Source organism: Zonotrichia leucophrys, chromosome 6, assembly GCF_028769735.1.
Source record: "Zonotrichia leucophrys gambelii isolate GWCS_2022_RI chromosome 6, RI_Zleu_2.0, whole genome shotgun sequence".
Taxonomy (NCBI): Eukaryota; Metazoa; Chordata; class Aves; order Passeriformes; family Passerellidae; genus Zonotrichia; species Zonotrichia leucophrys.
Window position 1 is genome coordinate 33,544,841 of NC_088176.1, and position 27,776 is coordinate 33,572,616.

The window sequence follows — 27,776 nt, forward strand, 5'->3', positions numbered from 1 at the left end:
TAATCTACATTTATATCCTCCTTGCCATGTTCTTGAAACACCAGCCAACCTTCCACCCAGAAAAGCTCCTCATTGTCTCTTTCCAGGAGGAATTAGTACATTATGGCCCCAAAGTCTTTATACCTTTGTTCTCTTCCTTTTCTCTCCTACACCACTACCAGAGCAGAGCCCTCCCAGCCACCCTGTGCACCAGCTTCAGTGAGACTGCTCAGATCTACAGTATCAGACCCCAAAGGATACACTTACTACAAAATGAAAAACTGCAGGATACTAATTCTGACTGCAAAGGCTTCAAACGGCGGCTCCCATGGAAATGTATTTATTGGATGGCTGCTTGGAAAGGGGCTCTCTCAGCCACAAACTCAAATTGTTGTTTCCATCACCTCCTATACCTGTCTTGTAAAAGCTACAAACAGGAGCAAGAAAAACCAGGGTGAAGGAGACCTCATTCTTCTACACAGGCATCCAAAGTTGATTTGTTAAGAAAGAAAAAGCCCCAAACATTGCAGCACTTTTTCTGCCACAGAAGCAAATATAAACAAGCAGCTTGCCTGGTCACTTTTGTTTTCCTTGGGTTTTGGGTTTGGTTTGGTTTGTTTTTTACTGGCGTTTTGAATGACTCAATCATTTGTCATCAACATTGAAACCAAGCACTCAAAGAGACCCTGGCAGCTCTGGAAAATATAGCACTCAATTAAGGCAGAAAAGAAAAATGCTACAATCTGCAACAATATGTATTCCCTGAGAGAACTTTGCCCCAGTGCAATTTAGCTCAAAAGCAGAGATGAAAGAAATGCAGTCTCTGAATTCACCCACCCTAGCTGATGTCTCTGTGGCTCACTCGTTTGTGAAAGCATCAGCACAGGGTTCAGGAAGCGCTGCCTGGCCCTTCCTGCAAATGGAGAATCACCAAGAGCTCAAAGAGGGGCTCAGGGAGCAAATCACAGCCATGGGCAGCCTCCTTAGCAACATCTGACAGAGCAGCCAATTAACACCTAGAAAAACAGCAAATCATTCAGAGACAGGCATGATGCCTGAGAAATGAATCTGGCAGGCCAGCCATTCCATTACAGCCAGAGGGATGTTCTGTGCTAGCAAGAGGCATCTACAAAAGGCAGGTTTGCACCTTGGAAAGCAGGGGGCATTCCCATGGGCAATCATCAGCTGCACAGTAACTACAGAAACTCCTGCACAGCCCTATGGCTGAAAGGGTTACTGAGTCCTTGGGTGCATAAATAACAATACCATCAGGAAAAGAGTGCTTACTTTCAGTCCTGCACTTGGCACTTTTGCACCTGCTGGCAGAATAAAGCATCCTGCTCTGGCATCCCCAATTCAGGCAAGACATTGATATGCTGGAGGGGGCTCCCAGGAGCACAGCAATGACAAAGGACTGAAACATCTTGAAGTGAAAGCCTCAAGTTCACTCTCTACTCACTCTCTCCAATTTAGCAAAGAGAAAGAAAATTGAAAAGCCACAAACTCCTGCTCAGTCTATGTGGAAAAGAATGCTGATAACAGAGGGCTCCTTGTTCTAGCATACAAAAGTTGAACAAGACTCAATGACTTGAAGTTAAGGCTGGAGAAGTCTGCCCTTGAACTATGGTGCACTTTTGCCAACAAGACAGAGAGAGTAAAGCATTTTTTAAAGCATCTTGTTAGATGTTTGGATACACTTTTCATCCATGGGCATTTTCAAATTCAAGTCCTTTCAGCTATCTTTTTAAAAAATTATGTTTCAGCCAAACAAAAGGATACAGTCTTACAACCTCCCAGCACAAGAACAAGTGTTCATAGTGGTCTTTCCTGGGTTTACCACATGTGAACCAAACTGAGACAATTTCTCTTCAGGTTCAGTCCAAAGTGTTGAACTAACAACATAACTTTCCACAGTTCCTGTAATCTAAGCAGAAGATATTCAGCTCCTTAATTCAGGACCACAGTCTGTGCCCCACCACCTGTTTATAAGCAATCACATTATTTACAAGTTACTACATGTTGGTAGCAGCTCTCAGACCAGAACTGCTAAGGACACACATCACCATTCCAGCCTGGTTTTAAAGCTGATGAGGGGCCACAAGATAAAAAGGAGTAACTAATATTCTTTAGAAATAGAAAACTCAGTGACAGGAGCAGCTTAACTCTGATTAAAAAAAGAAATGATCATGCTGATCTCTTAAGGCACCAGGCTATGAGGCAGGACTATTCAGGATTTTTCATCTATGTTTTGCTTACTCTCATGAGGCAAAAAAGCCTAAAAAATGGCAAATTGTGTTTCCTTTTCTGCCTGAGAGCTTGCTCACCTATGGTTTAAGTAAAGCTGAAGGCAGAATCTGTGCTGTAACTTCCACCTGCTCTTCACAGGAGCAGCAGCTTTCACTGCAGGGCTCAGACAGGATCTGCCACAAAAGTGAATGCTCTGCATTAACAAACACACAGCAGTCTGCCCTCGTATTCACAAGTCCAGCAAACCCCTTCTCTTAGGAAAATTAAATGTACAGCCCCATTTTACTACAGGGCACTGCTTAAACTATAATGCAATACAGACAGCACCAACAAAACACTGAGAAAGGAATTCAGTCAAGACACAAACCACTCAATTGTAAGTCAGCTCCAAAAACCCCTAATATTCTAGAAGCCTTAATATTAAAGTTGTTAGGACAACAAGGACAGCCTTGTTGTCTATAGCCTATAAATTAATTTTACAGAAAGGAATGAAAAGGGATTATTGTTAGTTGATTAAATGCTGTCTTCCTTTTTCTTTATATCGTTTAAATTTCATACATTTAACATTTAAAAAGAAAGCATGAATTCTTCTTACCTCCCCAGTGAAATCCTATAATTAAGAATTTATTTTAGTACAAATCAGATCTCTTGGTCTCTAGAAAAGCAAGGTTCCTACTAATGCCAGTGTGCTGTCATAGAATCAGTTAAATTAACTTTTAAATAATCAGTAACACTAAACAAGATTGTTGGTATAGCATGGCAGAAAGAAAAAAAACCAAACCCATAAATGTTAAGAGTCTGCTGCCACTCAGGGTTTAGGGCTCTCAATGGTTTTCTCCCACATCAATTGCTAAAAGCAATAAACAAACTTGTTTGGCAATGTGGGATCAGATCCTAACCAGGGAGCAGCCAGTTCCAAAGGGTGTTTTAGGTGTTCCTGTCAATAAATGTATGGCCAGCAGCACACTGGGAACTGATCACTGGCATTGCCAGCTCAGTTATTTCAGTGTCTGCACCACACACAGCAAGGACAAGTATGGAACAAAGCTCATTATGCAGTACTGAATGCAAACAATGCCAACAAAGCAACGCAGCTGGAAGAGAAACCTGTGTTTATTTTGTAATTCCTCATTAAGAACATCTAAACAATGTATCAATCAACACACCTACACAACTGACCTTCATCTCCACATGCACTTTCCTCCCTTTCCAAAAGCTATGCTACTTTTACTGCATATTTTATGACACTTTTGATCACAAACACATTTTCTAGTTTTTTGAAGCTCCACTTCTAAATACAATGAAGTGGAAGGCTCTACACTAAAAGAGACCATGAGAGTCAAGACCTACAAATAAATCACAATTCAAAACATGCCAAGCCCTTCAAAACCACTGTGATCATGAGGTTCAGCCTGGCCTCACCCCACCAATCCCTGAGGAGGGCACTGTGCTCACAGCTGCTCTGCTCCAGCAATGAAGGAGTTAAACCAGAATCCCCTCTCCAGGGCAGGTATCCTCTCTTCCCTCAGTGTTCTGGGGAGCTGTGGGGCAAACAGCAGCACAGACTGGAACCCAGAAAGGATTGGCAAGGCAGCCCTGTGCTAACACAAAAATCATGGACTGCTCCACTAGCCAGCACTGATCCATCAAGAAGCAAAACAGAAAGAAAAAATTTACATCATTAAACAGGCTTTCCTCAGCTCTAAGGTAAAACAGATACATCCAATGTTGAAAAAACCAGTACAGTCAGTTCATGATCTTATGTTAATAAACTGAGGAATCCGGCTAATCAACATGCCTGCTCACATCAAGGGCTTGCATGACTATCAAAAGCAAAGAATATTCAAGATTTAATCCCATTTAGACAGGTGTACATTCAGCTCGATAAAGGTGAAAAAGAGAACATTTCTTTCAAAAAATGTTGAAAAAATCCAAGTAACAGCTAAGTTAATTATCTTATTTTTAAAAATACAATCAACCACAACCATGCCTGCTCACATCAAGGGCTTGCATGACTATCAAAAGCAAAGAATATTCAAGATTTAATCCCATTTAGACAGGTGTACATTCAGCTCGATAAAGGTGAAAAAGAGAACATTTCTTTTAAAAAATGTTGAAAAAATCCAGGTAACAGCTAAGTTAATTATCTTATTTTTAAAAATACTATCAACCACAACCATGCCTGCTCACATCAAGGGCTTGCATGACTATCAAAAGCAAAGAATATTCAAGATTTAATCCCATTTAGACAGGTGTACACTCAGCTCCATAAAGGTGAAAAAGAGAACATTTCTTTCAAAAAATGTTGAAAAAATCCAGGTAACAGCTAAGTTAATTATCTTATTTTTAAAAATACAAGTGAACTGGTTTGTGTAGGATGCTTTGATACCAAAAGTAAGGTCTACCTATCAAAAAAAACAGGGAGTAAAAAACAAGAAGAAAATTTCAATTAATACTCAAAGCAATTTCAATTGGGATTTACTGAAGGAATATGCTCCAAGGTGATAAAGTCTATTAAAAGAAAACACCACAACAAATATGAGAAGTCCTTTCTGGACAGCATCCTTTCCAATTTGTGTTGTACCATTCTTCCTTCTTTCCACTGCAGTGCAACTCCATCCATTGACTTGCTCATATCTCAGTTCAAAAGGGAAAAAAGTAATAAAATTTAATTTCATCCAGCTAAAAATTTTGGCAGATATTCTGCACTAAAAATATACACCATAATTTAGAATAAATGTTCCAAATCAGTTCAATCCTTGCTCACTCCAAGCATCATCATGAAATTCAGCACTTGTATTCCTAAACCTTGTTAACACATGTATGACCTTGATCAAAAAAGTGGATTTTTAGTTTCTTTAAGCTGCAAAACTAAAACTGCATCATAAAAAGGGCAACAGCAGGTCTGCCAAGCCAACTTAATGTTTTCAAGTTGGCTCATTACAAGACTATGCTTTGCACATCTGGAAAAGGAAAATTAAGAGGGTGCTCAATCAGCTCTTTGCAACAAAACCTGGATGTTCCTGGTATGGTGTTTATACACAGCCCAAAGCTGGGGATACTGAGTCACGTGTGCCTTTGGCGTGCCCTCTGCTGAGGGGATGGCACAGAGGGTGAGCGGGCACCTGGGCACTGTGCTGGCACTGTGGGCACTGTGCTGGCACCTGGGCACTGCTGGCACTGTGGGCACTGTGCTGGCACCTGGGCACTGCTGGCACTGCTGGCACTATGGGCACTGCTGGCACCTGGCACGTGCTGGCACCTGGGCACTGCTGGCACCTGGGCACTGTGCTGGCACCGTGGGCACGTGCTGGCACCTGGGCATGTGTTGGCACCTGGGCACTGCTGGCACTATGGGCACTGTCTGGCACCTGGGCACTGTGCTGGCACCGGGGCACTGTGTTGGCACCTGGGCACTGTGCTGGCACTGTGGGCACTGTGCTGGCACCTGGGCACTGCTGGCACCTGGGCACTGTGCTAGCACCGTGGGCACTGTGCTGGCACCTGGGCACGTGCTGGCACCTGGGCACTTGCTGGCACCTGGGCACTGTGCTGGCACCTGGGCACTGCTGGCACCTGGGCACTGTGCTGGCACGCCACTGTGGGCACTTGCTGGCACCTGGGCATTGTGCTGGCTTCGGGCATTGTGCTGGCACCTGGGCACTGATGGCACCTGGGCACTGTGCTGGCACTGGGCACTGCTGGCACCTGGGCACTGCTGGCACCATGGGCACTGCTGGCACCTGGGCACTGCTGGCACCGTGGGCACTGCTGGCACCGTGGGCACTGTGCTGGCACCTGGGCACTGTGCTGGCACCTGGGCACTGCTGGCACCTGGGCACTGTGCTGGCACCTGGGCACTGTGCTGGCACCTGGGCACTGCTGGCACCTGGGCACTGTGCTGGCACCTGGGCACTGTGCTGGCACCGTGGGCACTGCTGGCACCGTGGGCACTGTGCTGGCACCTGGGCACTGCTGGCACCTGGGCACTGCTGGCACCTGGGCACTGCTGGCACCGTGGGCACTGTGCTGGCACCTGGGCACTGTGCTGGCACCATGGGCACTGTGCTGGCACCTGGGCACTGTGCCAGCACCGTGGGCACTGCTGGCACCTGGGCACTGTGCTGGCACCTGGGCACTGTGCTGGCACCTGGGCACTGCTGGCACCGTGGGCACTGTGCTGGCACCTGGGCACTGCTGGCACCTGGGCACTGTGCTGGCACCTGGGCACTGCTGGCACCATGGGCACTGTGCTGGCACCCTGAGCACTGTGCTGGCACCCTGGGCACTGTGCTGGCACCGTGGGCACTGCTGGCACCTGGCACTGCCGGCACCTGGGCACTGCTGGCACATGGGCACTGCTGGCACCTGGCACTGTGCTGGCACCTGGGCACTGCTGGCACCGTGGGCACTGTGCTGGCACCTGGGCACTGCTGGCACCTGGGCACTGTGCTGGCACCTGGGCACTGCTGGCACCGTGGGCACTGTGCCGGCACCATGGGCACTGCTGGCACCTGGGCACTGCTGGCACCGTGGGCACTGTGCTGGCACCGTGGGCACTGCTGGCACCTGGGCACTGCTGGCACTGTGGGCACTGCTGGCACCTGGGCACTGCTGGCACCTGGGCACTGTGCTGGCACCGTGGGCACTGTGCTGGCACCTGGGCACTGTGCTGGCACCTGGGCACTGCTGGCACCTGGGCACTGTGCTGGCACCTGGGCACCGTGCTGGCACCTGGGCTCTGTGCCGGCACCTGGGCACTGCTGCAGTGTTGATGCACAAACACAGCCCAGGCTGTGCAGGCAGCCACAGCATCAGCCAGCACTGCACACATCACAAGGGATTTCTCCCCAGCTCTTCCCTAATTTTCCCCTCCCTTTCTTTCTCCTTCCTTTTGTTTTGTTGTTGTTTTGATCCTCTGTGGGGAGCTTTCCTCACTTTCCTCACTTTCCCCTCTGCCCCTGCACGTGCTCCTGGAGATTTCCCTGACACCACAACACCAGGCCATGTGCAACTGCCCCGTTCTTCTGAGCTCTGCACCAGGAAGTGGCTAAAAAGGATGATGGCAAGTGAAGCAGGATGTAAAATGTGACTTTGGAAATGCAGGCAAATTAATTTTTAAGTATGAATCCCTTCTATATAGGTTTTCCATTAGCAGGAATAAAATTAAAGAAGTGTCTGCTCAGCTGGGAAAAGAACACAATATAAACCCTAAGGAAAACTAAGTATATTCCTTCCCTTGTATCCATTACTGGGAGCTTACAAAGCTTCCTTTCTTTAATGAGCACTTGCCTGCTAGAAGTGATGAATATTTCAGATGCTCTTTCAAAATAAACATGGAGAACCTAATACAGTATTTATGGCACAGATGAATTTCCTAAACAAGCTGCCCAATAACCAGAAAGGAGCATTAAGACATGAGTATAGAAAGCTATAAATAGTACACAAAAGGCACAGTGTAATAGTGTGCATCACTTTTAGTCCTGTTTGTATCTGTCCAATCCATTTGTACCTGGACAGCAGTGCTGCTTTTCCCCTGTACAGAATTTGGGAATGGCCTGGTCCTCAGCAGCACAGCTAGAACATGAACCCTCTAAGGAAATAAATGTGCATCTACCAAAACTTAGGAGAGTTAGGAAAAAACCCAGAGCTCCATGTATTATTGGAAGAAAGTATGACAAATCCTCCTTTAAGGAGCCTAAGAATAGTATTTGAAGAAAATACAAATTAAAAAGGACACATCCTGTTTGAATTTTGAAAATGTCAGTGGTCAGATGCCCTCAGCCACTACCAATCATGAAATCAAACAGTGAAGTCATAATTCAACAGACAGGACAACACCGCTTTTCATGGTCTTTTCATGGTGTCCCAGCAACAGCAGAAACCAGCTTAGAGCCAGGTAACACAATGCCACACTTCTGAAAATGCCCTAGGAAAGAAGTGTGCAAAGCATGCAGCTTTTTGCAAGTTTGCTGCAGCTGACAGGGCTGCAGGGTAACTCAGGTGCCCAGCCTCCCTTCTCCCATCCAAAACCAAAGGCAGCCCCAGTGCAGCATTCCAGGAGATGCCTCCAGAGCTACTGTGCCTTCCTGGGTGGATGCAAGGAGACAAACTCTTAGGAAATACACCCCAGCACTACAAAACAAATACAAATACCAGAAAACACAAACCCAGCACCTAAAACCAAAGGGGAAATATCACAGAATCAGTTCAGCAAAGAAAAAGTCAAACCATAAACCAGCCCAGGTCCAACGACTGACATGGATATTACACACACACAGAAGCAGACAAGCCTTTCCATTCAAGAGTCAGGGGTGGAAAAAAACTCTTCAGAGGCTTTTTGGAAAGGACAGGAATGACAGACTCCTATTACATAGCAACCTGCTGGGCCACCACATCACAAACAGTGGCAAAAGGCACTCGAGAGGAAAATCTCATGAGCCACGAGTGCAGACAGACACCCATCTGTCTGTGACCAAAACCCCACATTTTCCACTCTTCACACCAATTACACATCATAAACTGACTCCTTTACAAACACTCCTTATTTTGCATGCTACTGTCAACAGCACAAAAGACAGAATGAGCAAACACTTCAAGTTTTAGCTACACCCATGAGGTATATTACAAAGAGCAGCAGTATTAAAATGAATAATTAAAATCATACCCAGAACAACAAAAATACAAATATTTCAATGGCTTATTTGAATGCAGAACAAGCCCACTAACATTTGCCAGCGTTGTAAAACCACAATTAGTTTGCACAACTACTCCACATGAAAAGACAGACACCCTTCAGGTTGGACAGTTTATCTGCTCCTTACTTAATCTTAACTTTGGTTTGTCTTACCAAACTTTCTGTAACTGTAACAATGACAACACAACTGTTAAGAAATTGGGATGATTTCAAGTAAAATGATACTACAGACCAGTCAGCATTTATAAATACTATATCCAACAATTTCTGAAATGTTAGTGTACTGAACCAATACTAAACTATCTTATTACATTTAGCTAGAATAGTTCAACAACATAAGTTTAACAACATACTTTTTGTTTGCATTTTCACTAGCTTCATTTTACCCATACCATCCATCTTACTTGTCCCATTCACCCTCCAACATGTTAGTTTGCAACACAGAATTAATGACTTATTTCTATTCAAAACAGTCTAAAGATTAACTGAGAGAAGCAATATCAATATACTACCTGTTACTCAAAAAAAAAACAAACCCAAACAACCCGAAACATTAGCCATGAGTGCAGCAAGTCTGTATTTTGGTATGAAAACTAAGATATTTGCATTTGCAAGACCAATCTTTTGTTATCATGAAAGATAGCCATTTTAAAAGTGTGGAAGGAATATGTTAGCACTGAAACTGAAGGCTGTTGTAAGTTTACAGGATTTTCAGTTTCAGTTGAGGTATGCTAAAGTTTAAAGAAAGGGAGAATATCAAAACTTCAGTAAAGTAACTGTAAAAATTCTACTTTTGTTAACTTGGCTCGCAGTTTAACGTTGACTTCCCCCATGAAATTTCAGCTGCCATAAAACCTGTATGCTAAAAACATTTAACTGTTACGTTTGAAAGTATAAAACTAGGAGCAGAAGAAATTAAAGGGAACGTTCATTGCAAGGGAAAGCAAACTTTTGGTCTGCAGACTTGTGCAGGGAGGTTCAAATATGTCTACAACATGCTGAGGAGAAAGAGGAAAGAAAGGACATGTTCTGTGCTTTTAAAATTAGCTAATCTGCTTAATAGCTGGAAAGCGCCGCTACCCAGCCTTTAACCCTTTGCCTTCCTGGGCCCTATGACAAGAAAATGCTGCTCAAAACGGGAGGGGATAAATATCAAAGCAATCATCGGTTACCTTTAAAACTCTTTGCTTCCTCCTCTGAGGCCTTTTGTTTTCTGTTAGGACCTAAAAAAACATCAAATTGCAGAATATAAGTTGTGGTCACAAAGGCAGGCGGACACCTCCGATTTTTATTATGGAACAGCGATATTTCTGCAGTACCCCGAGTGCTTTACACGCGGCCCTCGCACGGGCCGGCGGCGGCTCCCGGCGGCCCGTCCGCCGCCCCCGCGGCGCCCCTCACATGGCGGGCGCCCCGCGTTCCCCCTCACGGCGGCGGCGCCCCTGCCCCGCCATCTTTGCTTCCTGCCGCAGCGGCGGCCGCGCGCGGCCCCGCGGGAGCGCGCAGCGCCGCGCAGCGCCCCCCGGCGGCCGCACAGCCGCCCGCCCGAACAAAGGGGCTCCGCAAAGGCCGCCCGCAAAGGCCGGCACGGACCCGCCGCGCCCCGGGCACGGCCCGGGCAGTGCGGGCCGCCCCTCGCGGGCACCGGGGCCGGGGTCGGTGGGCTCGGCAGGGGCCGCGAGGAGAACGGGGTCAGGCGAGGACACGGGCCCCGCGCACCCGCACGCGTGCGCACACGGGGCGGCGCAGCCGCGACCCTCTCCAGAGCGGCAGCGGGCGTGAGGCGCCGGGCGGCATAGCCTCGACCCTCTCCTGAGGGGCACCGGGCACCACAGCCCCGACCCTCTCCTGAGGGGCACCGGGCACCACAGCCCCGACCCTCTCCTGAGCGGCACCGGGCACCACAGCCCCGACCCTCTCCTGAGGGGCACCGGGCGTGCCAGCCCGACCTCTCCGAGGGCACCCGGGGCACAGCCCCGACCCTCTCTGAGGGGCACCGGGCACCACAGCCTCGGCCCTCTCCTGGGGGGCACCGGGCACCACAGCCCGACCCTCTCCTGAGCGGCAGGGCACCACAGCCCCGCCCTTTCTGAGGGCACCGGGCACCACAGCCCCGACCCTCTCCTGAGGGGCACCGGGCACCACAGCCTCGACCCTCTCCTGAGGGGCACCGGGCGTGCAGCACCGGGCACCACAGCCCCGACCCTCTCCTGAGGGGCACCGGGCACCACAGCCCCGACCCTCTCCTGAGCGGCACCGGGCACCACAGCCCCGACCCTCTCCTGGGGGGCACCGGGCACCACAGCCCCGACCCGCTCCTGAGGGGCACCGGGCACGCACAGCCCGACCTCTCCTGAGGGGAACCGGGCGGCACACGGGACCCGACCCTCTCCTGAGGGGACTGGGCGTGCAGGCACCGGGCACCGCAGCCCGCCCTCTCTAGGGGACAGCGGCCAGCCCGCCCGTCTTGAGGGCACTGGGTGTGAGGCACCGGGCACCGGCGGCCGGATCGCCCTGCCAATCGTGAAGTCGCCGCTGCCCGGTGGAGTTCGCAGCACAGGCCCTGCCTGCCCCTGCTCTCCCCAGCCGAGCGGCCACGGCTGCAGCAGCCCCTCCAAAGTCCCAGCCCGGGGCCGGGAGCCCAGCGCCCACCGCAGCCCTGCTCCAACAGAATCCTCCGGCTTCACCTACTCCTACAGCACTGTGAAAAATGCGAATTTTATGATTGGCTTTTGGCAAATATTCAAATAAATATTATATGTGAAAAATGCATATTTTATGATTGGCTTTTCACAAATATTCAAATGAATATTATATGTGTTGTGTTAGAAAGTAATGCTGTATGAATTCACTTTAGTAGTGTGTTAAATATAGTTTTGGGTTATTAAAAATGTTAAAATAGAAACTATGCCATGTAGGATACTTTTTTTAAAGAAAGGACTTACAGTGAGATAGCAGCCACAGGACACCTGAATCTTTCAGAGAAAAAGAATTTATTGCCCTCTTATTGAAGAACCGAACTTCTTCCTGCCTCGAAGGCGCTGTTAGGATTCAGAGGAAGAAGCTGACACTGCCCAGACAGAATCCTGTGTTTGAATGGAATTTATGCATCATGGATGAGGTGTATGAATGTGCAACAGGCTGTTGCTTTTAAGGGTTAATCCTCTGTTTACTGGGGTCGTGCTGCCCAGAAAAAGGTACCCGGACCTCCGTAACTCTTTGTCTCTACTGTCTCACATTGTCCTAATTCAATTTGTCCAAATTATTATTTCTCTAATTGTATTACTATTTTTATAACCATTTTATTACTATTAAACTTTTACAGTTTTAAAACCAAGTGCTTGGCGTTTTTCACAAGCACCCAACAGAACAAATTACTGCACAGAGACTGCCATGGGAAGTGGCCACCATATAAACATCAAATACAATTGTTTCCCCACAATTGGAGGGGTCACAGCGAGCCCTCACTCCCTAACCAGGGACAACAAACCAACCACAGCAGATCTCACACTGCAGGCACCCAAGCACTCCCTGAATTCCCAACAATTGACATCTAAACCACAGTTGACATCTAAACCAGAATGTTGGCCACGGATTTATGCACTAAATATAAAAACCAGTAAGAACACCTTCTCATCAGCTACAAACTGCAATCTGTTTTCTTATCTAATGCCTCACTGTAATGTAATTATTGTCCACTCATTGGTCCAAATCAATTAAACAGCAGAAATGCTCACACAACTCATTCCCCAGTGTAGCAATTCAATCAGAGAAAGCTGTCACCCATTTTTTGTTGTCTGATGCTACCTTGTATCTAAGATCTTCATTAGTTGCATCAGAACGATGCATTAAATAGGATTTAGGGTAAGGCAAAATTAAAATAGTGATTTGTATTCTTCCCCCCAAATTACCCCACATCACATTAAGAATAAGGGAGTGGAAATCACACACAGTGATCTGATTCTTCTTGGTCGTTTTGGCTACTTGGATGCTTTTCAATACAGGAGGAAAAAAGGAGCAGTATTTTGTTTGCTCAGAAACCCAAGAGCCCATATTGAGATTGAGTTCCTGGACAGCAGTTTCAGGTTTCCTTGTAACTCCATGTTAGAGGTCCTCGGACACAAGGAAGGAAAGAAATCTCTTCAAATAATTTCCCCTTAAAGGTTTGAGAACCTACACAGAAAATAAGGAGCAGTGGAGAGGCAATTTGTTAAACACAGCCTCTGAAAACAACTGGAGCACACACTAACCCTCCTCACTGTAATTCAGCCTGCATTATGGTCCCCACCCAGGAACACAGACACGGCAAAGGGCTGGGAGCTGTGATTATTTCCCACTCCCACAGAATGAGTGTCAGTGGAAAATACAGGAGAACTGCACAGCTCCAGCTCCCTGCCCTGCGTCCATGAGCAGGGAAGGCTGCATGCAGCTCTGCTCATCACACATTGCCAAACTCCTCTGGCTCTGTGCTACCCCTTACAAAACTCTCAAGTATCCTACTCAGGAGTGCTTTTATGTGCACTCATTTTAAAATTCAACTGGCTTAAATATTTCTGGAGTCTATTGTAAAATAAATACCACAAAGTCTAAATTTCTTGATTATAGCTGGGCCTGGCTAGAACACAAGAATTCCATTTTGCCTTTTTTTTTTTTTTCTTTCAGATTTCAGCACTTGATTTTGTTCCAAAGCAGAGCATAACTTTCAAAATTCAAGAAGCGACAGATAAAATGTGGGAGACCAAAGTTCAAGCCCCTGGTCTGCATCAGGCAAAAATCCCTTACCACCAACATGTCCTAATAATTCTCATCCCCTTTTTAAGTTTTAAACAGAAATTTCATTTCTCAAGCCTCGAGAAACTTCCCCAAAAAAAGCTGCATTAAGACAGATAGTAGCTGTGAAAGGTTCCTGTTCATTCAGCATTTTCCATTCAAGGAATGGCTGCTGGAAAGCTCCCAAGCAACTTGAATTGCAGCATCCTTTTTCAATATGTCTGAGTTTTCCAGCAGCGTGTTAAACACCCACAGACAAGCAGGCCCTTATTGTTATTTAATATTTCATGTTATTCAGATTACAGCAATTAAATAAGATGTCTCAAGACACCTTGGGCAACCCAAGTGAACCAACACTCAGTGACCTCATTTTTTTGGCCAATTTGTTGACTACAGGTCCCCCTAAATCCAGCTATTTAGTTCTAACAGGAATTAAAGCTCTCCACAGCAGATGGTTTCAACCCAAGAGGGCTCCATGACTAGGTAGGACCCTAAAACATGGGCACCTTGTCTTGATAAGCCCTGCAAAATGATGCCTCAGGTTTTAGCTTTTATATTTTTCACATTCTGTGCTGCTTTAGTGTAGTGGAACAAAATAGCTGTAAAATAGGCCTCAGTAACTGCAATGCTGTTTCAGAAAACAGCAGTCTTTAAAGATAAGACAAAAATGTGGTATCACCATAATCCTGTGTGGGTAAGCATCTCAAACTCTTCACTGTGAAGTATTCCTGCATTATTCATTCTGAGAGGGACAGTAACCCAAGATAAAGCCTTTTTCCTCTTCTTATGAAAGCTTCCTTACATTTTATTTACTGGGCCACCCTTTCAAAAAATTCAATAAGCAAGAAAATGTTTTTCCCTTATATATTTTAGGATTCTTCTTTACCAGCTCCAAACCAAACAGGCACAGTGTGAATTCCTCAGGAAGAGGGGCATTATATGCAATAATATTGCTCACACAGGGGCTGGGAACTAGAGCCCACAATGCCTCATATATCCAGACTTTCATGATGTCACACCCCTGCAAAACCCATTACACTCAGGAAGGTACAATATCACCTAATGTTTATATGGCTGTTATTTTTAAATGGTATTTTTAAATCCAATACAGTTTTCAAATCTTTATCTGGATGATGTGTGAATTAATGGAAATAACAGTAACCTAACTATTGCCAGCTCCAAACATGCAGCTGATACTCTCCAAGGGCTGAGTGCTGGTGCACACGTGGGCATGGGTGCTGGAAAATGCACTTCAGTTCACATTCATCCTTCCACCAGCCAGGCCTTACTCCCTGCAACTGGAAATCCACCTCAGATCTTAAAGAAAACCAACACTTTTTCTCTCCTAAGCAGCAGGTATGGACTGCTTGCTGCTTAGGAAAGAAAAAGTGTTGGTTTTCTTTTCCACAGCGGCTATAAAGCCATTTATTGCACACAGCTCTCACTGACTTCACCGGCACTTTTGCATTTTTTAGTTAGAATGGGGAGAGATAATTTCTTTAAGGCAGAACAGCAACATTTCAACTATGCTCCTGCTCTATCCCCCTACACCCTCCTCCCAGTGAATCACCTCCAAAAAATGCTTACATTCCACCAACATGAGAGAAAGAAGCATGACTCTTCTGAACAAGGAACACACTGAAGCCAATCTCATTTCTTTTCATTATTTATGTTCACTTTCCATACCATGGACAGAGACCTCCAGTTTTGGGTTTTCCTCAGCTGCTTTCTATTTGAAACACATTGCTGCCACAGGAGTCCCAGTACTACCAGCCTGGGAAAACAATGGAATTCCCTGCAATCTTATCTAAAGGACAGCTGCTAAACTGAGTGATAGCATTCCCCATCCCCCAACACCTTGAAAGAGCTGATACAACACTGCAGAAATACTTTCTCATTTCCTCAGAGCACAGTTTCTAGAGATTGAAAATGAAGCAAGGCCTCTTTCTAGGAATATCTGAAAAGACACCAGGTTTCATTCAAATACAATTTTGTAAGAAAATACCTGACATGTTCTTAAATGTCAGGAATACTTCATTTCCTCCCTGAAATTTTATACAAAATTTAACAAGAAATGAAGGAGGCTTCTGGTGCAGCTCTGAATGTATCATACAGAATGCGGCCACCCAGATGAAATAAAAGCAGCCAAAGGAAAGAATAAAAACAAGGAATCTCTCATAAAGAAAATAAAAGGAGCGCCCAGAGAGGACAAAGGTGAAGAGGCAAAGCTAATCTGCAAGGAGTAGGTCAGGCTGAGCAACAAGAAATGCAGTATGTTCAGCCTGGAAAACAAAGGTTGACAGAAAAGCTGGAGTGCTCCCTGCCAAAACCCTTTCTAAAACATGGCTTTTAGATCCCTTCCTACCTCAGCTCCACAAACCCTCTCCCATGAACTTCTCTTCAATCCCCCTGACTAAATACACAGAAGGACAATGTCACTACTCTCTTGCTGTAAAAGGTCAGGATGAGTCTCTACCACCTTTATTGTTTTAATTTCCATCTGAAGTCACATTACAGCTGTCCCTCTCCTCACTTATTTTTTAAGAGCATTAAGGAGCAGCTGATACAGAAAGAGGTTTGTGAATGAATTCTGAGCCAAACTGTTTAAGCCTACTTCCCTAAACATCATACCCTAAAATATACTCTCCCCACAAAGGGGAATACACCATATCCTCTTTCTGCTTGGCTACCTGAGAATGGACTTCTCTGCCAAGCCTGGTGAGCACAGCACAGAGCAGGGCAAGCAGGAGCTCTCCTGAGGCTCTGCAGCTGACAGGAATTCCTACCTGCTGTGAGAACACAGCATTTCCATGGAACTGCTCCTCTCAGAGCACAGCTGGTGTGCAGAGACTGGAACCTCAGTTTCCCACATCCCAAGGCAGATGGGATTGAACTACCAAGACAGCCTCTCCCCTCTGTGCTTCAGGTACTACTGGATCCCATGAAGAGAACACTCCCAGCACTGCAGAGTCTCACAGCAGCTCAGGGAATTCAGCTGGGATGTGGGAAATCTACCTTCAACTCCCTACTTACCTGATTTAAAGCCTGATCTTGAAACTGAAATCCCTCAGGAGGTCAGTGCTGTTATCACATGGGCATACAGACTGTCTTTTTCCCCTCCTCTTTGTTCCAAAAGTTATCACCTGGGTTATAAAAGGCTGATGGGTCAGAAAAATGAGTGAGAAACACAGAAAAAGAAAGGATGTATGGGGAATGTTGTAAAAGAGAAAGGGAGAGAGGAAAGAGAAGTGAAATGAGAGAAACAGAAGAACAGACAATTAGAAAGGCAGAGAGATGCGAAGGGGAAAATGCAGCTACAACTTGGTCCTCAAGTTTATAAACTGATTTCCACCAAATCTGTCATCACAAGCAAATTACTGTAACTGAACCAAAGAGCAGAAAACATGCCTTCCTTAGCTTTTAGCCTTCAGTATTTTGAAATACCAACACTCTCCCTTGTAATTCACCATCTCCTAAGACTTCCCTCAATCACCCTCCTTCCCACATTCTGCGCCAAATCTTCCTCATTTCTTTTTGCACTCCAATTGATCCATTCTTTTGGCCAACACCCCAACATCTGGGACACAGAGTTCAAGCCATATTTACCTTTGATTTGACACATTTACATAACAGGAACAAGACTAACTCCAGCTCACTCTAACCTACAGCTCTGTAGATGACAAGAGGAAGTTACTGCACAACCTGTTAGCACCAACAGGAACCCTGACTCTCTGAAGCTCTAATGTGGCCAGCACTTCCCTTGGCAGAATTTTAAGATGCACCTCAAGCCTCAGAAGAGTGACTTAATTTGCACCACCTCTGTCTTACCTCAAAAGGCAGCATGACTGGCGGCGGTGGCTTTTTCAGCTCCTCACATTTTCTCTTTTTGCATATCCGGTGGCTGGTTTTGCGCTTCCTGCAGCAGCTGCACTCCTCGCAGTTGGTTTTGCGCAGACAGGGCTCGCACACCCCACACCGCCTCCGCTTCTTCTTCTCCAGCATGGGGAGCAGAGATGAGTATGGAAGAGGGTAATCACCAGCTGGATTTTTAACAGAGTATGGCCCTGAGGCCTCAGCTGCCTCAGTGCTGGTGTTCACGTTGTCGTCCTGAACCAAATTCAAGCTTGCTCCGACACTTCCCAGCTGTGATGAATAATCATTATGCTGCAGTCTTGAGTCAGCTGGCAAATCTGCATTTATGGCTTTTGCTGAGGCAAGAGCAGAGATTTCCATGCTTGAAGGCAACTCTGAAACAAAACCTGCAGAGAATTGTCCAGAGCTTTCAGCAGAGATTTTATCAACTGTGCTTCTTCCTAAATCTGAAGATAAAGTGGGGACATACCCTGAATTCAAAATTAATGTCTCTGCATCAATACATTTAACAAGCTGTTCAATGTCCTCTACTTCAAGGTTGTTTAAAGAGGTATTGGAGACTGGTTCACATACTCTAAATATGTTTTTTGTGTCAAATTCTGAATTCTCTTTTGTAAAGCTCAAATCTGAATTTGAATCAAGTTCTCTGTGAATGGGTACAAAATCCACAACCAGTTTCATGGGGTACTCTGCAAGTGAGCTCGCACCTTCAAAATGTAAAAGCAAATTGGATTCAGAGGCAGCTACAGAACTGGAATTTGAACCAATGTCTTTATTCTCAGATTCCAAACCCCAGCCTGCCTTCAAGCAGGAATCTGCCAGTGACCTTGCATCTTGTAATAAATGTTCTTGAGAGTTAAACTCAGAGGTAACTAGAGACGCAGAATGCAAGCCTTGCTCTTGGCTAGGTAGCACCATGTCCAACCCCGCTCCAATGTGGAATTTGGCAAGTGTGACTGACTCTATCAGCACTGCAGAGCTGAGGCCTGAGGTATCAACAGAGCCGGAGGCAGGTTCTGTACTGTTGGGCACCACACTGAAGGGAGCCTCTGCAAGCACCTTGGAGTTTGATTCAGAGGCAATTCCAGAGTCAGAAGGAGAAGATGGAAGCACCAGGGCAGCACTTTCAACAAATGCTTCAGCCAAACTACCTGTATCAAGGTCACTGAGTATCTGCTCACAGGGCAGGTCTTCAAGCTTAGCTTTCAGCTCTGAAGCTTCTGTACCATCATCAGTTAGGTGAGTGTTTGGAATGGAGTCACCTGTTTCAGATATTTCTGCCTCCTGGTGCTGGCTGGCACATGGGACAACAGGCTCCTCCTCACCTGCAGCACACAGCCAGCCCTCCACAGGCAGAGCAGCTAACTCCTCTTGAGCTACACCTTCTTTCAAAGCTATTTCATCATTTTTCTCTTCTACTACTGCCAGGGCATCTTGTTCATGTTTTTCCTTTGTTTCCAGCCTTTTTTGTGCTGCAGCTTTCCTGGGCTTTGCAGTTATTGGAGTTTGGGCCAAGCTTCTGGAGAAGGATCGGTTCCGGAGAGCCATGGTGAAGCCGTTGATGCTGAAAGAATCCTGGCTGTGGAAGAGGATACTGTCAGCCTTCTCCAAACTCACCCAAGAGGCTCCAGACAAGGTTACATTGCTCCTGAGAAGTCTACCTGAAGAGCTCATGATTGGTTTCTTTTCTTGCTGTTTTTTCTTAACATCTTTTTCTTGCACTGGCTTTTTACCTTTTCCAGAACTAACAGCTTTTGTGGAAGCCTTTGTGCTTTTCTTTCTCACTTGGCTAGATTTCTTTTTGCCCTGGTTAGTTTTCCTTTTGCCAAACTCTTCTTTTTTGGCTGATCTGGAAGGCCTGGCATGGTGAGCCATGTCTGTGGAGCAGGAGCAATGTCAAGAGGAGAGATGGAAAAAAATCATGAGCTCTTGAGAGACCTCTTCAGTAGGAAACTGCATACTCCCATTGCTGCCTTCTGTGCTCATACAATGCCAACTCTGAAACAGAAAAAGATACAAAACGGCATTAATAGACTTCTAATTAAAAAAAGGTGCACATACATTCAGCTGACCATTTTTAATATTTAAAAATACAGAAGTAGAATCAGAAATAGCAGTGTTGGGTGTTATGTTGCACAAATGCTTTTAAAATATTAGCATACTATAAAATAAAAAGCTTGTCTAAAGACCTGTAAGACAAATAAAAAAGCAAACTGAACTCAAATGACCAGGCAACATGACATATTTACTATTTTATGTCAGCACTAAAAAGTTTGAGTTTTCTCAATTTTATTAACAGTTCATTAACCAATACACTTCCCCTGAGTAAGGAGAAGTTAATATTTATCAGTGTAAGGACATTGAGGAACAAAAGAACAAAGCTGAGATTATTTTTTGTGCATACTCAATCTGTCATCACAGGGCATCCATCATTCTTTCACCCCTCACTGGCAGCCCACCATGGTGGATTTCCATATAAAATGGGATAAGTAAGTAGCTCCCCAAAGAGATCAACCTGTGATTTTTACAGGGGAACTGGACTAGGGAAGAATGATCTTTCCCAGTGTTACCTTCCTCAATACCTTCACAATGTATTACATTCCAGCCCTTAATTCCATACTGTGCCTATACCATGTTTTATGCAAGGCAGATGTCTCTGCTTCATCACTAAGACTTAACTTACCTTCAAAAAACCACCACACATCTGTCCCAAGCTTTTGTCCCCAGTCACAACTGCAGTGCACAGGTCCCCCAACTCCCCAGACAAACTGAATCATCTCCAAAGAAACAACAAAACCAGTGCCCACCCAACACACCATGAACAGGCTGAATCTATAGCATCCCTCCTCCACAGCAGCACTCCCGGCCTGGAGGGACTAAGCAGACACGTGCAGCTGTTTATAGTCGTGGTTGAAGCTTCAAAGGTCACACAAGACACCTGAACAGCTCCCACAGAAGCTCTCTATAAAAGCTGGGTCAGACAGTGAAACAGTAAAACAAACACAACACTGAAAGGAAGGTAACCCGAGTGCTCTCCTGCCCCTGGAGGCACATGGGGGAAGGGGACATGGCCATCAGAAATCCCTCCATGAATCAGAAAGGGCATCACAGCAGCAGGCCCATGGAATAGCTGTTGGCAGCCTGCAAAAGCCTCCCCAGTGTCTTGGGGCCGTGACAGACTGGGATCTCACTCCAAAGGATGGCCTGGAGGGCTGCAGGACCAGCTGGAAGCAAGCAGCAGGCACATCTGCACCCATGGCAGAGGCAGGAGAAGAAACCTGCTGAGCTACCTCCAGAGCCCACAGCCAGGAGACCAAGGAAGAAAGCAAGCCATCAACAAAGGCCAGGCAACACAGCAATGTGTGAATCAGGAGGGGCACTGAAGTGACAAAGTCTTTTCTCTTTATCAGCCCTGAAACAGGAGCAGAATGACCAGAGAACACAGGAGGCCTGCAGTGGAAACAGCGAGTGGATTTCTGAGAATGCTGCATGCGAGTGATGCTTTGCTCATATTGTTTGCTTACACAAGTAGCTGTTCCTGTGCAAGTTCAGGAAGCATCACCATCAAAATTATCAATCAGAAGCTTAATTTCTAACAATCTGGTAACTTTTTAAATCATTACTACAACTACATTATAATGTCTTTATGTGCATTTGACAGGGATAGGACACGGGGGAATAGCTTCAAGGTGAAGGAGGGCAAGTTCACCTCAGATACCAGAAAGAAGCTGTTCCCTGTGAGGAGGGGAGGCCCTGGCACAGGGTCTGCCCCAGCATCCCTGCAAGTGTCCCAGGCCAGCTTGGATGGGGCTTGCAGCAACCTGGGCTGGTGGAAGTGTCCCTGCCCATGGCAGGGACGTGGAATGAGATGGGCTTTAAGGTCCCTTCCCACTCAAACCCTTCTGCAATTGCATAATTTGAAAATTGCAAAATAATTGCTTCAGGACTGAAGAGGCAAGATCATCCTGAAATTCTTTGGTTGGTTTTGTCATTTAAAAAAAAAATTAATACAGAGAAACACACCTGTCTGGCAAGAATGTAGAAAACTATCAATGCCAAAGCATTGCTTCTCTTCAGGGCCAAATTTACAGAGGCTATGAACAGAGTGGTTCAATACTTCCCTTTTTTTTTTGCTAAAAAAAGAATGCTGATATTCATAGGAAATTGCCTGGCTATAAATGCTGCATTATAAAAGATGGTCAAGACTCTGTCTGACTCAGAGATGACAATACAGGGTCACAAGAACATCATTAATCCATTTTGTTTCATTTTTGTCACAGGAGTCACTTTAGGTTTTTCAGAAGAGATCTGAATAGACCCCCAAAGGAAATTTTTTGGGGGGTGGATGCTTCACTTTAGTTATATTTGTCTGGGACTTGGAGTACCTAACCTGCAAGATCATCTTACAGTCTCAGGCAAAATGGTTGTTAGCAAGAGATCTCAGCCCCCCTTAAAAATGCCCCCCTTGAATGCTAGTCTGCCAAAACCACCTTAACTGCTCACTAAAAACTGTCCTGACATTTTAAATAACCTGTCCTGTAAGTTACATGGCTATTTTTTGTGTCCCCTTCCACAGCTAGCACCAGAGTATTGGGTAGCTGCAAGGTTGGTTTTCAAGTTTTGTTTCCTGTAACACGAGGAAATATTTTACCTTCCCTTTTCCATTGAAAGCACTGGCAAGGACTGTTGAGATCTGCAGCAGTTACAAATCATCTCATGCTGCTTCTAAAGGACAACAAATGGCTTTACCACGTTGCTCATATTTCACAACAAGGAATTCATTATATTTCCAAAACATCTAAGTAGACTCAACAGGATTACAAAACATAAACCTCACAGGGCAATATGATAACTTGTCAGTTTTCTATCATCCTGGAGAGAAACAAATTTATTCAATGCTTTCTTCTGAAAGCCCAACCAGGTGAGACCTGCCATGCATGCCCAGGATGTAAAAGGGGCAATGGGTGGCAGGAGGCTTTGCAGGGAACTGCCCTAGATAACATCAGTGCATCCTGAAGCTGTTTCTGGAGGCAGCTTATCTCTCCTAATCCATGTGCAAAGCTGAAAGCTGGGTTTAAGGCCAGTTGCTTAAGTTTTGCTCATTCGTGGTAATAAATCTGGAACAATTCTACTGACTGCTATAATCCTCAACAAACACTGCTAGAAAAGCTAATCGAAGGCTAAATCTTCTAGTCTTGTCTCCTCTCAAAATTCCAAACAATTATAATGAGAACTCTACTTACAAAGTAATTAAGAAATTTAACCCTACACTGTCAGAACGCCTTCAGAAAAAAACAAAACCAAAACCAACAAGCCCCAGACCAAAAAAACAAAACCCAAACCCACCCACAATGTTTCACTTTACACAAATGGGCAAAAAAAAAGATAAATTTTCACTCTAGAGACTGTGTCAATCAAGATTTTGTTACATAACTTGATTCTTGTTGGAAGATGGCAGGGGAAAAAGAAAGATATTAGAAGATGTGTCCTCATAAAAAATGATGGCAGTTTTTTATGGTGTTGTGAAAAATGGCGAGTGACCCCTGAACAAACAGAGCAGTATAGGGGAAAAAAGACACAGTCACTAGTTTCACCAGTCATCTGGTTTCACTACAGTCAGATGTACTTAAGCACATTTTGTTTCAGTGTTTAGGTATCTTTTAAAAAGCCCCTTGAGATTTGCCCTTAGGAGAAACAGATCTGGAGGTTTTCATAGGAGGCACTCAATAACATGCAGGTCCCAAGCAATAAGGGCCACAATGTGACTAAGCTGTCACACCAGCTCAGATGCACAATTTAGAAGTCAAAACCACCTCATCTTCTGGCAGCAAATGCTCTAGAGAAAGATGCAAGAGACACCAGAGAAAAAAAATCTGGCCCTCAGGTGCAGAAGCATGTCACATATCTGCAGATTCCTCCCAGCTCAGCAAAGCCAGCCTGCTTTCCAATCTGGCCTAGTTCCACTCATTGCTCTGTAGAACACTTTGTATATGAAAAGAAGGGAAATGGGTTAGGAGGGGAGAATCAGCTTCAATTTTCCCTTTCCCCCTTCTTTAATCCTTGAATACACATTTGGCCTTGGGTAAGAAACAAAGCCAACACTTCTGCCATGTCAGTACCATGAGTAACTTCATGCACAGAGGCCTCCCCACTCCATTCTCCTCCACAGAGGTTTTCTGCTCTCTGTTACAGGACCGTGCCATTCTTCAGCAGCTGGACATATTCCATCCACACAGACAAAACTTTGGCTCAAGGTAACACTTGCCAGTAGCACAGGAATGTGGGACAGGCACTGCAGGATGCCACCTCAGCCTCACAGACAAAGGCACACAAAGCACAGTCCTCTGCTCACTCATCAGCAACACAGGATGGAGCTGAGCAGACCAAGGCCTTCATCCTAAATTTCCGTCCTTGCTGGCCCCAGAAGCCACCTCTGTGTGTGGAGGATGAGGCAGAGCTGCCACCCCACTGCATAAGGAGCTGAAATGGGCCCACTCCATGAATCCAGCAGGAGATGGCCATGGGCAGCAGTGTGCAGTGCCTTCATGCACCTTGGAGCCTCCACAGTGAGTCACACAGATAAAGAGATACCACAAAAAAATCCTCCTCCCAGAGATTTCTCCTTTGGAGAAAGCTCTATTGGAACAATTAGGGGAAAAAACAACAACAAAAAAATACAACTGTGGCAAGGAACCGCACATGCCTAAACCACAAACCAGATTAAGGCTCAGACAAACAACTTGAAGCAAAAATCAACTGTGAAGACTCACACCACATGAGCATTATCCTCCCTCCAGCCAGGCAGCAGCATGGGCTTACTTTAACCTAGGTGCAGTCAGCCAAGCACTGACCTTCACAGGGGGAATGCTAAATGTAAAAACACACCAAGGAATTTCTAAAGGCTCATCAAAGAAAACTCCATCCACCAGAACACTCCAGATACATCTGAATACAAAAAAGCAAGCAAACCAAATCAAACACCCTGGCTCATCATATGCCTCTCTAATTCTGCATTTATGCTGTTTAAAGCACTTCATTTCTTTTTGATAATATGACTACATTCTTCAGGGGGTTTGCCTTTTCTCAAAAACAAAAAAACACACAAAAACTCCCACCACCGTTAACTGAATCACCTTATCTCAAACTCAGCTAAAAGAAGGGGGAGGTGGAGGGAAGAACCTTCAGGCAAAGATTAAGCCTGGAAAATTTCAGCCTGAAAGGTGTTTTGAAATTTTAACTATCTCAAAACAGAAAGCAGGATGGAAGTGCTTAGGCCAGCTTCAACAGCCACGGGTACCATGCCAGTCATAATAAAACACCATTAGTGAAGATTTTAAATTAGTACACAGTGAATTAGGTCTTACAGAAACTGTGAATATCAAAGTTCCTTGGTACATCTCACCTGGAGCTCTTCCCCATTACCTGCTTTGCACAACCCAGTCTGCCCTTGTCTCCCCCAAGCACAACAAACTCTTTTCTTGAGGGACTGACCCTCATCCCAAGAGCAGCCACCACCCCTTGTGCTACCTCAAAAAAGCATAAACCAGCTTTCTCCTCCTTTACAGTTAGGGTCGGCCAGGCTACCTGCCCAGACCAACACTAAATGCTAAATTTTCCCAATTCAATCTGTTTTCCTAATACCTGACATAACAAAACCAGGGTAATTACACCACAGAATAGCTTTCTGCCTTTCCACAAGAGTACCTCAAAACTCACTGAGCACAGCCGGGGAGAACTACTACTATTTGGAATATTACTATTATTATTGTTTTCACAGGTTTTTCCATTGTCCTGAAAAATTAAAGAGACACCTCTGCCTTAGAAATCCACTCAGCCATGTTTAAACACCGAAAGCTGCGATCTTTGTCCATTTTGCCATTATTACACTGTAATTTCTAGAAGAAGAGCTCTTTAGACAGATGCTAAAGTGCCGGCCAGCTTGTTTACAGGAGCCGAGTCCCACCGCCTCACTGCGCTGACACTGGTGCGCTCACGCCCTGCTCCACATTGCCCTCTCCTCCTTAAAGGAGTCGCAATCTCACCACGCTGCCTAGGCCGGCATACAAGAGATGCGGGCTCCGTATCCCTTTAAATATCTTTGGGGGGGCAGCAGGATGGGCCGGCGGAGGGCAGGACAGGCTGGGCACACAACTGGCGCGTCTCCTTTGACTGCTGCTGCTCCTGGGCCGGGATAAGGGCCGGCTGCTCCCTGCTGCTGCCCGGCCCTGCAGCCGTACCCGGGCAAGGTTAGCTGCTCCTGCCTCCCAGTACCCGGGCCAGGTTAGCTGCTCCTGGCTCCCAGTACCCGGGCCAGGTTAGCTGCTCCTGCCTCCCAGTACCCGGGCCAGGTTAGCTGCTCCTGGCTCCCAGTACCCGGGCCAGGTTACGCTCCTGCTCCCAGCTACCGGCCGGTTTAGCGCTCTGGCTCCCAGTACCCGGCAGGTTTAGGCCGCTCCTGGCTCCCAGTACCCGGGCCAGGTTAGCTGCTCCTGGCTCCCAGTACCCGGGCAAGGTTAGCTGCTCCTGGCTCCCAGTACCCGGGCAAGGTTAGCTGCTCCTGCTTGGCCCAGCAGCCATACCTGGGCAAGGTTTGCTGCTCCTGCCTCCCAGCAGGCCAGGCCGCCGCCTCCTTTCTCCTCACCCATTCGAGGAACCTCATCCTTCTCCCCGGGCTCTTTCACGGGCACGGCAGGGAGCGTTCCCGCCAGCACCAAGCCTCCAGTTGCCATAAGAGCAGCAGGTCTCGTCCCCCGGCTCCAGGAGCAGCTGGACAAGCCCTCAGCGCCCCGGGGGCTACAGCCCTGCAGGGCTCCGGCTCCTCTGGCGCAGGCAGGCGGACCCCGGGGGAGGAAGGGGCCGGCAGGGCCCTCCTGGAGGGAGGCAGCGGCTCCTCGTGGCCCGGCCCCGCCGCTGGCCGTGCCTCCCCAGCGCCGGGAGCCCTCCCTGGGGCTGCAGACAATGGGGCCGAGCCCGGCGGCGGCGCTGGGGACCCGCAGCGCCCATCCGGACGCGCCCGGCTGCTCCCGCGGCACAGGCGGGGAGGAGCCGCGGGGACGCTGCCCCAGCCCCGCACAGCAGCGGCGGCACCTCCGCAGGGGGATGCTGCACAGCCCTCGCTCGCCGGGAGCGGGCTGCGGGGTTTTTCGGCTGCCCGGGGGCCCTACGGCCGGGCAGGGTCCCTTTTAATTGTTCCCTGTCCTCCACGCAGGCTGCAGGCAGTTTCTCTTGCCTGGCGGGTTTTTCCAGGCAGGCTCTGGCTGCTGCAGCTCCAACACGCTCCAGCACAGCCAGGGAGAGCGGACTCCTTCGTTTTTTCGGCCAACACGCTCCGTTTTGCATTTGAATAACCCCCAGGCTGCCTTCCTCCTCGGCTCGCAGCGGCCCGAGCCGCGGGGCTCCGAGCCCGGCCGCGGCGGTGCCTCTGCCTCCCCCTCCCCGCTCTCCCGAAGCTCAACTTTGCGACTAGCCAAGGGGATAAGAGAGAGGGGAGTGGAAAAGCAGAGGGATCCAAAAACAGGAAAGAAGAAAGGTGGGGTTCCGCGAGCAGAGGTCCCGCCGTTCCCCCTCCCGCCCGCAGCAGCCCCGGCAGCCGTCCCGCACACGTACCAGGGCTGCGGCGCGGCCAGCCCGCAGCTCTCGGCAAGGGGCGATGCCGATGCCGGCATGGCTCGGAGCGGGGCGCGGGTCACGGCCCGGGCCGCCGCGGGCGGGCGGCTCCCATGGCGCGGCGAGCCCAGGCGCGGAGAGCAGCCCCGGGCCGCGAAACGTGCTCGGTGCTCCGGCGGCGGCGCCCCCGGCCGGACCCTCCGGGAGGGAGCGGGGAGGGGGCGGCCCGGCGGGGCGCTCGCCGCTCCGAGCCCTCCCGGCAGGCGGCAAAACGCGCCCTGGATCCCCGCGGCCGGAGCGGGATTCGCCGCCCCCCGCAGCCCACCCGCGGCCCCGGGGGACCCGGAGCGGCCCCGGGACACCGGTGCCCCCAGGGCTGCCCACGAGAGCCGCCGTGGGCGTGCCGGGCTGGTAACGCCGCGGGTTATTCAATAACAACAACATTAAATGACGGCAGTAAGAGAAAAGGTAAATTATCCCGATACTTGCGGAGGCTGTGCTTTGAGCCGCATACCCCCGGTCAGCCGCGGTGGTGGCACTCTATAAAATCACCCTTTTCTCTTTAGCCTGGGAGAGGGAAAGCCGGGCCAGCCGTGACAGGCGA

At 47.5% G+C, this 27,776-nt stretch overlaps 2 protein-coding genes across 2 annotated transcripts in view; both read right to left on the reverse strand.

The window, feature by feature from the left end:
* The window catches only part of TET1 (tet methylcytosine dioxygenase 1), a 62,471-nt gene extending 52,119 nt beyond the window's left edge, over nucleotides 1–10,352 (reverse strand). Inside the window, exons 1-2 of the mRNA XM_064717259.1 lie at nucleotides 10,243–10,352; nucleotides 10,096–10,146 (exon numbers count right to left, since the gene is read on the reverse strand). The gene's annotated coding sequence lies outside the window, so the exon portion shown is untranslated. The remainder of the gene's footprint in view (nucleotides 1–10,095; nucleotides 10,147–10,242) is intronic.
* Nucleotides 10,321–27,277, reverse strand: LOC135449989 (methylcytosine dioxygenase TET1-like). Its single transcript, XM_064717531.1, has 4 exons — nucleotides 27,173–27,277; nucleotides 17,522–19,564; nucleotides 16,799–16,851; nucleotides 10,321–10,735 (listed from the first exon to the last, which is right to left on the reverse strand). Exons 2-4 carry the CDS (start codon nucleotides 19,439–19,441, stop codon nucleotides 10,321–10,323), a joined length of 2,388 nt encoding a protein of 795 aa, XP_064573601.1. The 5' UTR covers nucleotides 19,442–19,564; nucleotides 27,173–27,277.
* Between the last annotated feature and the right edge of the window lie 499 nt (nucleotides 27,278–27,776).